Here is a 13,342-nt window from a genome sequence, read left to right on the forward strand (position 1 = left end):
TGAAGAAGTGTTTGGTTTTCAATTATTAACTAAAGAGTAGTATAGTCCTTTCAATAATATATTGTTTTGTAATTGTATAAAACATTTAAGGGCATCTTTGTCTTTTACCATACAAGAGGCCAATGTCATAATATTCATGATTTTGAAAGTCAAAGTGGAATTTAGGTCCTTTGACTGGATCAAACTTAAAAGTACCCCATCATTTGAAGGGTTGATCTTCTAATCAGAGAGTTGGGAATTGGATTCGCGTGGATTCACTGGACCGGTTCACACCGTATATAATTAATTTTTAAGTGGGTATTAAACCAGATGTCAAACTTTTGGTTTTTCATCTACGAAAGTCTCACCTTTTTAAAGTCTTTGCAAGATTGTCAATTTTTGAAATTTTACCCTTCTAGATAATTCAAATACTCTTCATATCCTTCATTAAGTATAAATTTGACTAGATGAAAAAATAGTATAAAAAATTTTAAAACATCAAATCTCTCATCTCACTACTCAATTGTTAACAAATTATCTTCTAGTTAATGAAAAAATTAATGGAGATTTTCATTTTCCTCTCCCAACCAACTCTAGCTCGCCCCTTTTCTAGCTTCTCGCCTCTCTGCTCCATCCGAACCGGTGACGACGATGGCCACTCCTCTAGGTAGTTAGGCTGCTTCTCTTCTCCTTCTCCTTCTCTTTCCTTTACTCTTCACTTTTTCACAAATCAAAACGTGCCGGCCCTTTTTTTCAACCATAACCGCGCTGTCGCTATGCCACGTTTGCGATCTGTGCGATATTGTCTCACTCGCACCTATACCTAGCCACCTACTCCCAGTAAAGGATAAGTGAAGATTGATTGTCTAGCCCTCCAACTTTCTTTAAATCTTCAGAATCGAAAGGAAAAGGCAAAAATGATGATGTCCGAATTGGGTTTCGTTCATGTGTGATATTTTAGCCTTTTACATAATTGATTTTAGGTATGTGGTATGTTTACAAGTGCGTGCTTTTGTTTTTCAAATTTTGATTTGTTTCTGGATTTTTAATGTGCAAATTTTGCGATACATGATGGCCTTGGAGGTTGGTTGGCTGCAGAGTACGCTCAAAAGTATCTTCATGTTAATGTTCTTTCAACGGGCTTATCACGTGAGCTGGTCTATTTGTTTGAAAATTTAGTATTGTAATTATTGCTTGAATTCAAAATGAACATGTCCCTAACATTGTAATCCGAGTAGTGTATTTTGTGTACTCCAGTCCAACTGTCAAGAATGACAGAGACAATCTGTTGGGAACGACATATGAATTGTCGGGCTGTAATACAATATGTTGTAAATGGATCTGTATTTTGCTTGTGACGTTGAACATGTATTTCCCTGTCTGTGAACGATAATGACGATGTAAGTTGAATATAATAACGTAAGCCAATAATGTGATGGGTTACACCGTAGATAGAGCAGATGTTACGAAATGGTGTTTATCATTCGCTGCCAATTGAAAAAAAAAATGGTGTTTATCATTCACTATTTACAATGTTGCAAATTAGAATTTATTTGGTGGGAATTGAAAAAAGCATTTTTAAATGGACGGAAAAGATACAAGATTTTGTTTCCTCCCTTCAAGTATTTTGAACGACCGTAGAGTTGGAGGGTTAATTGTACTATATCAAAGATATTGTGGTATAAATTTTTTCTTATGTTTATTCTTTTGCATTTCTTATGTAGTTTACCATTTATGTTAACCTGATCTTTAATGTTGTGCAAGTTTTCGTCAACTCTCAAAAATGAATAAAACATTTGTCGGGACCGACAGTTGAACAGGTCAGCTATCATATCTGCATGAGGAAATGGATTTAATCAACTTCATTTATTAATTATAAGAAAAAAATCAGTGCCAACAAAAATCAGTGCAGAGTCGGTGTTAATTGGCAGTTAAACAGCCGACTATTGGCTGTTTAATAGCCAAACAGTCGGACTGTTTGGCTGTTAACGGCCAAAACAACCGACTATTTGACTGTTTTTGCGCAGGAAAATACGGTTCTAAAGAAAAATATTATCATCTGTTCATTTTTTTGATAGGTAAGATCTGTTAAAAAAATGCGTAAATGAAATTAAACGTGCGTAAATGTACTTACTTACCGATTTGAAGTAATTGATATGAAAAAAATTTTCGGCTTCAACGTTTCAAAGTTTTTCTAGATTTTGAGGTTCAAGCAGATGAAAAGATGAGTGTTTTTTCTGTGTTGGAAGCTCGTTTTGAAGTTTTTATAAGTGAAGAAGTGTTTGGTTTTCAATTATTAACTAAAGAGTAGTATAGTCCTTTCAATAATATATTGTTTTGTAATTGTATAAAACATTTAAGGGCATCTTTGTCTTTTACCATACAAGAGGCCAATGTCATAATATTCATGATTTTGAAAGTCAAAGTGGAATTTAGGTCCTTTGACTGGATCAAACTTAAAAGTACCCCATCATTTGAGGGGTTGATCTTCTAATCAGAGAGTTGGGAATTGGATTCGCGTGGATTCACTGGACCGGTTCACACCGTATACAATTAATTTTTAAGTGGGTATTAAACCAGATGTCAAACTTTTGGTTTTTCATCTACGAAAGTCTCACCTTTTTAAAGTCTTTGCAAGATTGTCAATTTTTGAAATTTTACCCTTCTAGATAATTCAAATACTCTTCATATCCTTCATTAAGTATAAATTTGACTAGATGAAAAAATAGTATAAAAAATTTTAAAACATCAAATCTCTCATCTCACTACTCAATTGTTAACAAATTATCTTCTAGTTAATGAAAAAATTAATGGAGATTTTCATTTTCATCTCCCAACCAACTCTAGCTCGCCCCTTTTCTAGCTTCTCGCCTCTCTGCTCCATCCGAACCGGTGACGACGATGGCCACTCCTCTGGGTAGTTAGGCTGCTTCTCTTCTCCTTCTCCTTCTCTTTCCTTTACTCTTCACTTTTTCACAAATCAAAACGTGCCGGCCCTTTTTTTCAACCATAACCGCGCTGTCGCTATGCCACGTTTGCGATCTGTGCGATATTGTCTCACTCGCACCTATACCTAGCCACCTACTCCCAGTAAAGGATAAGTGAAGATTGATTGTCTAGCCCTCCAACTTTCTTTAAATCTTCAGAATCGAAAGGAAAAGGCAAAAATGATGATGTCCGAATTGGGTTTCGTTCATGTGTGATATTTTAGCCTTTTACATAATTGATTTTAGGTATGTGGTATGTTTACAAGTGCGTGCTTTTGTTTTTCAAATTTTGATTTGTTTCTGGATTTTTAATGTGCAAATTTTGCGATACATGATGGCCTTGGAGGTTGGTTGGCTGCAGAGTACGCTCAAAAGTATCTTCATGTTAATGTTCTTTCAACGGGCTTATCACGTGAGCTGGTCTATTTGTTTGAAAATTTAGTATTGTAATTATTGCTTGAATTCAAAATGAACATGTCCCTAACATTGTAATCCGGGTAGTGTATTTTGTGTACTCCAGTCCAACTGTCAAGAATGACAGAGACAATCTGTTGGGAACTACATATGAATTGTCGGGCTGTAATACAATATGTTGTAAATGGATCTGTATTTTGCTTGTGACGTTGAACATGTATTTCCCTGTCTGTGAACGATAATGACGATGTAAGTTGAATATAATGACGTAAGCCAATAATGTGATGGGTTACACCGTAGATAGAGCAGATGTTACGAAATGGTGTTTATCATTCGCTGCCAATTGAAAAAAAAAATGGTGTTTATCATTCACTATTTACAATGTTGCAAATTAGAATTTATTTGGTGGGAATTGAAAAAAGCATTTTTAAATGGACGGAAAAGATACAAGATTTTGTTTCCTCCCTTCAAGTATTTTGAACGACCGTAGAGTTGGAGGGTTAATTGTACTATATCAAAGATATTGTGGTATAAATTTTTTCTTATGTTTATTCTTTTGCATTTCTTATGTAGTTTACCATTTATGTTAACCTGATCTTTAATGTTGTGCAAGTTTTCGTCAACTCTCAACAATGAATAAAACATTTGTCGGGACCGACAGTTGAACAGGTCAGGATGTCGTGCAATTGAAAAACGAAAATTGGTGCATTTTATAAGTTTCTCGCTTTCGAAAAATGAGGAAATTGGTGCATGTTATAAGTTTTTCACTTTGGGAAAAGTAGAAATTATAAGTTTGATCAATACAAGCGTCTTAGTTTATAAATGAAAATTATAGAGTTTATAAGCTTATCATTTTTTGCAAACTACAAGTTTGACCAATACAAGTACACTGAGATATTCAAGGCATCACACCAACTGTCTATCAAATTAAATTTGAGATGTGATGAAAATAAGTTGGTAATTGGGAACTAATTGACCTTAATTAACCATCTTCTCTGCCCAATTATAAATACCAATGCAGGACTTGATATTCATAAACCACCCATTGAAAGACTAGAGAAGCTGTTGTGAGACTCCCATATTGAAACAGTTAGTTGATACGAGATAATGGGTTCATCCACCTCCAGCAATGAACCATTCAAGCTCAATATGTATCCGTCGATAGTGGGTTCGTCCACTAAATTTCCCATCTTTTTTTCCCGGACGACGAGGAGGTAAGCATTGAGCACCATGAATCTCAAATTATTACTCATACATGAAATGTTGATATTGCAACGATAAGAATTCAGAATCAATATGTTGACATTTAATAGCATGAAAGTGGCACTGCATAATACGTAAATCCGTACAATCGCAAAAGGTCAAATCAAGGATTTTCATTGTTTAAGTGTCCAAATTGACAGTAAAATTGTATATCCCTACAATTTGTAAATGTCGGGCTCGACATTTCAAACATCTAACCCGACGATTTGTAAATGTCAAATTCGACAGTTGAACTGTCGAAAATGTTGGGAAGCAGACGGCATTACGACATTGGGTAGAACTCATTAAGTGTAATCATTACTACTGAGCAACCAAATGACAAAAAAAAAATATCAGATTGACCTTGTCATTGAAGAGATATTTAATGAAAACATTGTTTGGTTTGAATGAAAGAAATTATTTAAAACCTTAATAGTGATAATGACATTTTGTGGAGGACTCCAAAACAAAACAAATCAATGCATAATAGTTTCAAAAATTTCAAATAAATATGCCCATATTATATTTAACATTTACAAAACAAAAAGATATAGGAGTAAAATAAAAATAATTTGTAACTGCTAATATCTCAAAATGGATAAAGAATGCAACTTAAATGTCTTCTTGATCAATGAAAATGAATAAGATGGAGAAAAGTTAGGGTTTGTAGTTTATATTTCATTTTTAAATTTCTTTTACCCTTTTTTATTAACAAAAATTCATATTAATAAATAAAGTACACATTTATCCATGTTTTGCATATAGAAATTAAATCATCAAATCAAATCAATGCTTTTTCTTCAAATCAAGTATTAAATACTACTAAAAATATGTCATTGTGGGTAATTTGGACTTTTTATCCCAAAAAGTGACATTTTTGCTTACATAAAGTGAAAATGAAATTTTTTTTGGAACTTTCATTTTCCGTGACATTTTTGTAAATTTCCCTATAATTAATTACGCTAGAAATTTGCAAAGCAAAGTTTGATGTGAACTTATCTACTTGAGAAGGATGATGTCATTCTTACTAGTACTTGAGGATTACATTTTGGTCCAAAACATTTTAGGGAAATTGGCAATGTTGTCAAAGTGGGCGGGCCTAACATGAACCGCTCAAGACTGGCTGGTCAAAGTGGCCCATAAACTGAGTGGGTTGGTCCATAGGTCAATAAATGAAAAACTCAGGCCGAGCCGGTTAAAATGTTTGGACTCGACGGATAACCATTGGGCCCTTTTCACATTTAAAAATTTTAAATTTGATTTTTAAAGTTAAAATAAGTTCAAAAAATTAAAATTTAAAATTTAAAGACTATGGATAAAGCAATACAAGATTATAAAAGATAACCTTTTATAAAAGGAAACCATATATAAGGCAATAGGACATTCTTTTATTGAAAAGGCCGTCTTTTCTTAATGGATGATGAATGTTTATCAGCATACAATTTGAATTTCTAATGACTCTCCTAGGTCATGGGCAGATCTTGGGTTTAATACTTTTTGAGGAAATTACATAATATAAGACATTTAACAATTCCATTTCAAAAATCCGAGGTCAACTGTACAACTAGACAAATTCTTTCAAAAAATCAGAGTCAACTTTTAATTAATTAATGTGCCTAATCCTAATTTCAAAACCTAATTTATTCCCTGCTCTCTCTCTCTCTCTCTCTCTCTACACTCACGGTCTCTCTCACCTCTCAACAAGAAAGTCTGCCGCCTCACCTCTCAACATTCTCTTAAAACTGCCTCACCTCTCAACCTGAGAGTGCCGGCGCCGGAGTGACTTGATGTCGTCGGAGTAAAGCCCTCGCGCTCCTCCCTCTCCTCGAAGCCAACCGAAGCCACTCTCACTCCTCTCCTCTCCTTTAATGTACTGTATCTACTCGTATCTACATGCCAGAACCACCACCACTACCTCCTCCATCAAACGAGCGAAGCAGCCTGTGAATTAGTGACTGTTGCAGCAATGCCATCGCGATGTGTCTCTGGACGTGAGAGACGATCTTGCGATGTGGTGCTGCGTGTGACGTGGTTGTGTAGTGTCGTGGGCCGTGTGATGTGGTTGTGCTGGTGTTGTGTCGTGGGCTGTGGAGCGGTGGTGGTGACTTTGGTGGCATGCGGTGCTACTGTTGGTGTGTTTGGTGGCTGCAATTGTGGTCGTTTTCTGGCGGCAGTGGAGGTTGTTGGTTTCGGAGTTTAGTGTGTGGTGGTGTGGTTACTGTGACGGTGATTTTGCATTGAAGGGGTGTGGGTGGTTGCTGTGATGGTGGTTTTGTAGACCGGTGAGATGAAAGTGGTTGTGGCAGGTGGTGATTGGGGGTCGACAGGATGGGACGGGGTGTCTGTGACCAATTATTTGGTCATTTGTGACCAATAAATTCGTTTGTGACTTATAATTTATTAAGTTGTGACCATAAAATTATTTGTGACCAATTATTTTGATATAACTCGTGACTGACAAATGAATTATGACCAATTAAAATTTTGATTTTGTGACTAATCAATGAATTTTGACCTAAGAAATTTTTGATCTGTGGCTGACAAATGAGTTGTGACCAATAATAATTTTGATTTCGTGACCGATCAACAAATTGTGAGTAATGACTCCGGATTGGATACCCCGAACTAGACCTCATTTTGCCCACAATTCTCGACCTCGACCTATGACCCCCGAGTTGATCTTGGCGTGTCACGCCGGTTTAAGGTCGGGGTTTCTTTTAGGTCGAGGTTATTATCTAATTCGACCTTACCCACCGACTTAATCTCCAAAAAATAGACCCCACCTAAATCTACTCCTTCCCTGATTAGAACTCTAACAATACACTTCTAATTAAATTCCAACACCTAGTCCTAAGGGAAAAAGGACTCTTTCAGTAATAGAATCTTTCTACAGCTCCTCCACCAACACCTATAAATACTTGGTCAAGGCTCAACATCAAGGTACGTTTTTCATTACTGCAAATTCAAAACCTTCTCTCACCAATCTCTCCGTCTGACTTAAGCATCGGAGGGGCGACGAGAACACACCTCGTTGCCTTTTGTTTCAGGTATCGAAAGACTGTTCTTGCTCATTTTTGAGATCCAAGCTCGGAGTTCAAACCACAAATTCGAGGTCTATCAGGTACAATTTTTTGGTAGCATCATTGGCACCGTCTGTGGGAAGCGCTACCAAAAGCCATGGTGAATACACAATCAGGTCTTCCACCAGCAAGCTCATACACTCCAAATCCTCTCCCTGAAGATCATCCTGTCCCTTAAGAGGAATTATCAGAGATGGCAGCACCGCCACCGGCTGTCATTATCGCCGAAGCTTTTGAAGAGCTCTGCCAACAAGTTACCGCATTGACTCAGTTATTAAGTTAAAGGAACTCACACCCATCGCATACACCGACACCGGATGGTGATCTTATGGCAGCTGCTCAAGCTCGAGCTCCACAAAACATCACTGATAATGGTGTTGGAACCTCAGGTGTACCTCCTATAACCGCGACCTCAAGGGGAGTAACGATAAAGTTAGGTGAACTTATCAGAATCATCCAAGAAGGTATTGCCGCGGGCCTAGCACAAAAATCAAAGTGGATAATAGGCTTTACCCCTAGCACTCCCTTTACTCCTGAAGTATTGTCCTACCCCCTTCTAGATAGGTTCAAGTATCCCAGGATAAAGGAATATGATGGGACCACCGACCCTATCAACCATCTCAATATATATACCGATATCATGAACTTACAGGTCGCACCCGACGCTGTAATGTGCAAAGCCTTTCCTCAAACTCTTACAAGCGCAGCTAGAGATTGGTTCTCCACATTAGAGCCGAACTCTATCAATTCGTTCGTAGACTTAGCTGATAAATTCTCCACTTTCTTCATAAGCAGCAAGCGAATCAGGAAAACAACGGCATCACTTATGCAGATGCACCAGGGGCCTAATGAAACATTACGCAATTTCATGACCAGATTCAATAAAGAAAGACTTCAGATTCCAGATCTACATATTACAACTGCGGCCTCAGCTTTGACGTACGCCATAAGATGCGAAGTATTCAAGATGTCTTAGTCAAAACCCCCCCCAAAGTCAGTAACTGACCTCCTCACTCGAGCTGAGAAATACATCAATATGGAAGAAACTCTAACCCCAAGAAAAGATGCTTCACCTTTACTTAGGCCGGATAATAAGAAACCACGTGAACCCAATCAACGAGACGACACTCCTCGGGTCAAGCCAAGACAAAACCCCCAACCAGAAACCTTTACTCCCTTGAATACATCAAGGTCCAACATCCTGATGGAGATCAAGGACCTCAAAGAGCTTAAATGTCCTCCCAGAATGGGGTCATTACCTGAAAACAGAGACAAAACCAAGTACTGTGACTTTCACCGGGACCAAGGACATACCATTGAGGGCTATTTGGCTCTGAAGCAACAAATTGAGGCTCTCATTAGGAGGGATTTTTTGGGCTCTTACACTAGCCATGAAAAACGGTCGAGGAACAAGCAGAACAACGTACAGGAAGGGCGTGGTAGTGAACCACCAACGGCAGACACTATTAACGTTATTATCGGAGGAACAGCTTCAGGAGGAAACACTAACAGTGGAGGTAAATAGTATGCTAGACAGCTTCTAGCCTCCTCCAATACGGATCTTGCTCATACGAAAAATATCACCTTCGGGTCGAAGGATTTGGAAGGAATATCCTTCCCCCATGATGACGCCCTAGTCATATCAGCTATCATAGCTAACTTTGAGGTCAAGAGGATTCTCGTGGATAACGAAAGTGCAGCTAATGTACCGTCTCATGAAGCTTTTGTTCAGATGGGTATCTCAGTAGAACAACTCAAGCCTGTTAAAAGACCCTTCCAATGATTTGGTGGTGGGGTCATTACCCCTGAAGGTATTGTTGGATTACCCATGACTTTGGGATCTAAAGGTCGGCAGGTAACCCATATCATAACTTTCGAAGTTGTCCGAACTCCGATGGCCTACAACGCCATTCTGGGAAGGCCATTGCTAAATAAAATCAGAGCTGTTATCTCAACTTTTCACCGGCCATGCCACTCGGGTTAAAGAACGCAGGGGCTACATATCAGAGGCTAACCAACAAAGTCTTTGCTGATTTGATTGGAAAAACCATTGAGGCTTACGTAGATGACATGGTGGTCAAAAGTAAACAAGTGGATGATCATATTACCGATCTTGAAAAAGTGTTTTCCACGCTGCGGAAATACAACATGAAGCTTAACCCGACAAAATGTGCCTTTGGGGTAGCATCAGGAAAGTTTCTAGGTTTTATGATCACAAATAGAGGAATAGAAGCCAACCCTGACAAAATCCAAGCCCTATATCTATGGAACCCCCAAAGAGCAAAAAGGACATCCAAAAGCCTACAGGTCGGGTAGCAGCATTGAACAGATTTGTCTCTCAAGCAGCGGACAGATGTTTCCCCTTTTTCAAAGTTCTAAAAGGCCATCAGAGCTTTGAATGGAATGATGAATGCGATCTAGCCTTCCAACAGCTTAAGCAAACTTTAGCTGTACCTCCGGTTCTTGCCAAACTAGAGCCTGGTGATACTTTGTTCCTTTACTTGGCTGTCTCTCGAAATGCTGTAAGTGGGGTGCTAGTAAAGGAAAAAGGAAAAGTGCGCAACCCATCTACTATGTCAGTAAAGTGTTTCTTGACACCAAAACTCGATATACCCTTGCGGAACAGTTAGCTCTTGCCTTGATAGTAACTACTAGAAAGTTGCGGCAATATTTCCAATCTCACCCCATAATAGTTCTCACCAATCAACCACTCAAGCACATACTTCACAGGCCAGATGTCTCAAGAAGGTTATTAAAGTGGGTAATCGAGCTTGGCGAGTTCGATATAGAATTCAAGCCTTGACTTTCTATCAAGGCACAGGATCTAGCCAACTTCATAGTTGAACTCACTCCAAAAACACAAGGGCCTGAAATAAAAAAACTCGAGCACAACCTCGAAAACTTGGGAGATAATTGTTGATGGGGCATCAAACAGCTTGGGCTCGGGGGCCGGGATAATTATCATCAGCCTGGACAAGGCCACTGAAGTTTAATGCGCACTTAGGTTTGAGTTTAAAGCAACCACAACGAAGTGAAGTATGAAGCCGTGGTCATTGGTCTCGAACTTACCAGAAGTTTGGAATTAGAGCATATCAGAGTCTTCGGCGACTCACAGCTCGTTGTTGGACAGATCAAAGGATCCTTTGAAAGGAATGATGAAAAGATGAGCTTGTACTGCCTAAAAGTGCATGATCTTCAGAGACAGTTCACAAGTTGTGAAATATTGAAAATAGCAAGAGAAGATAACTCCAAAGCTGACACACTATCCAGACTCATTTTCATGAGGATAGATGGACTTGACAGAACAGTACACATCAAGATTGTCATAGAGCCTAGCATAAACGCGAAGCCGAGCATCATGGACATTGACCATGAGCCTTCCTGGATTGATCCAATAGTTGAGTATGTAAGTAATGGAAACCTACCTCCTGACCCTCACGCCGCAAGGAGTATTCAGGCCAAAGCTGCTAGGTATTGTATTATCAGAGGGGTGCTATTTCGAAGAAGTTTCACACTCCCCTATCTGAGATGCCTCAAACCTTTCGAATCTCTCCAAGCCCTGACTGAGGTTCACGAGGGAATATGCGAAAATCAACAGGGAGGTAGAGCCCTTGCCTACAAATCAATAAGGTATGGGTACTACTGGCCAACTATAAAGAAAGATGCAGCTGAATATGTCAAAAGATGTGACAAGTGTCAGAGGTTTGGTAATGCTATATATGCCCCTGCAGAAGAGTTGACCTCTATCCATTATTCGGCACCATTTGAACAATGGGGAGTAGACATCCTTGGGCCTTTCCCCATGGCTCGAGGACAGTTAAAATTTGTTGTGGTAGCAGTTGAGTACTTCACAAAGTGGGTAGAAGCCGAACCCCTAGCAAAAATATCAGAAGCCAAGCTCAGATCATTTGTATGGAAGTCGATTGTATGTAGGTTTGGAATACCCAAAGTACTTATAACAGATAATGGAAGGCAGTTCGACAATTCACAATTCAGAAACTTCTGTTTCAATCTCGGGATTTACCATCGTTTGACGTCAGTATCGCACCCCCAAAGCAATGGCCTTACTGAAGTGACAAATAGGATCATACTTCAGGACCTTCACACTAGGATAGGAAACGCAAGAGGTGACTGGCCCGATGAGTTTTCGTCCATACTGTGGGCGTATAAAACTTCTCATAAAACAGCAATAGGTGAGACTCCTTTCATGTTGGCCTTCGACTTAGAGGCCACTATCCCCATCGAAGTCAGTCTCCCCACTTTAAGGAGAGTTGAACCCGGCATGGAGGACCAAACAACCGAACATCTTGACTTACTTGAAGAAGTAAGGTAGCAAGCTTCACTGAGAGCTGCCAGTTACCAAAATAAAACGGCAAAGTACTTCAACACCAAAGTCAAGTCCCGAGAATTTAAGAGTGGCGATTTGGTTCTAAGAAGAGCAGAAGCTGCTGGACACCCTCCAGGTAAACTTGGACCGGTATGGGAAGGGCCATTCGAAGTCATACGAAGGATCAAAGGCAAAGCATACAGCCTTAGAGACACTTCGAAAAATCCACTCCCAAGGCCTTGGAATGCAGATAACTTAAAAATATATTACAAGTAGAATAGCAATAGCGTCGTACTAGGGCTTGCACGCCCACCTTATTTTTATTTTTTCAGTAGCTCGGGTTTATGCACCCTTGAGCATTTTGTTTTCAGTAGCTCGGGTTTATGTACCCTTGAGCATTTTTTCAGTAGCTCGGGGCTAATTACCCTTGAGCACATAATAATATTCAAGTTTTTTCCTACTAGCACTACTTAAACTTTAGCGTAACGACGTGCTTCGGGCATGCAGCCAATTCTTCAACATTAGTGTAATGACGTGCTATGGGCATGCAGCTAATAACTTTGGCGTAATGACGTGCTTCGAGCATGCAACCGACTCTTCAACATTAGTGTAATGACGTGCTTCGGGCATGTAGCCAACTCCTTAACATTAGTGTAATGACGTGCTACGGGCATGCAGCTAATAACTTTGGCATAATGACGTGCTCCGAGCATGCATCCAACTCTTTAACGTAATGACGTGCCTCGATCATGCAGCCGACCCCGTGCTCTAAAAGCAGCAACATTGGGTCTGACATACAAACTCGAGCTCATGAGCTCCGACCTCTCTTGCATTTAAAATCAACAATGGCTAAGTTCGGGGTCGGGCCTTTTCATATGATTTAGATCGAACCCGACCCCCTCTGCGACCTAGAAATGGTCTTGAAGATCATACGTGACAATAACTCCATATAACGACTGCGACCTTTAACAATCGAATTCACAGGAGGCAGATCACACACGAGCCCAGTGCCTTTTACATAGCAAGACGACTATAACTTGGGTGTTTTAAGCTCATGGTGTCTTGTTGTGCAAAAGCCCCTAAGCTCGACCTCGATGAGTACATCAAGATTCGAGCTCAAACATGCCTGATGTTCAACGTCGAAGTATTGGTCGAATTCAAAAGCGTTGTGCATTGAATGAAAACATAAGTAATATGCATGAATGTTCATCGATTAAATTAAAAACAAATACAAGTAATGTGCACGAACATTCATCGATGAAATTAAAAACAAAAGTACTGAGCCCAGTTCGGGCAATATTGCAAAAAATTTC

The 13,342-nt window shown here is 39.3% G+C and overlaps 1 protein-coding gene across 1 annotated transcript; it reads left to right on the plus strand.

Annotated features, from left to right (window-relative positions):
* Nucleotides 1-9,670: 9,670 nt before the first annotated feature.
* Nucleotides 9,671-12,035, plus strand: LOC111394238 (uncharacterized protein K02A2.6-like). The gene is made up of 4 exons (XM_023019997.1): nt 9,671-10,009; nt 10,093-10,224; nt 10,329-10,450; nt 10,721-12,035. Exons 1-4 carry the CDS (start codon nt 9,671-9,673, stop codon nt 12,033-12,035), a joined length of 1,908 nt encoding a protein of 635 aa, XP_022875765.1.
* The last annotated feature ends 1,307 nt before the right edge of the window (nt 12,036-13,342 follow it).

This window comes from Olea europaea, chromosome 5, assembly GCF_002742605.1.
Source record: "Olea europaea var. sylvestris chromosome 5, O_europaea_v1, whole genome shotgun sequence".
Taxonomy (NCBI): Eukaryota; Viridiplantae; Streptophyta; class Magnoliopsida; order Lamiales; family Oleaceae; genus Olea; species Olea europaea.

Coding starts and splice junctions, on each gene's coding strand:
- LOC111394238 (XM_023019997.1), top strand. CDS start 9,671: ATGCCACTCGGGTTAAAGAACGCAGGGGCTACATATCAGAGGCTAACC. Junction 10,010..10,092: donor GGACATCCAAAAGCCTACAG/GTCGGGTAGCAG, acceptor AAAGGCCATCAG/AGCTTTGAATGGAATGATGA. Junction 10,225..10,328: donor TGGCTGTCTCTCGAAATGCT/GTAAGTGGGGTG, acceptor CTTGCGGAACAG/TTAGCTCTTGCCTTGATAGT.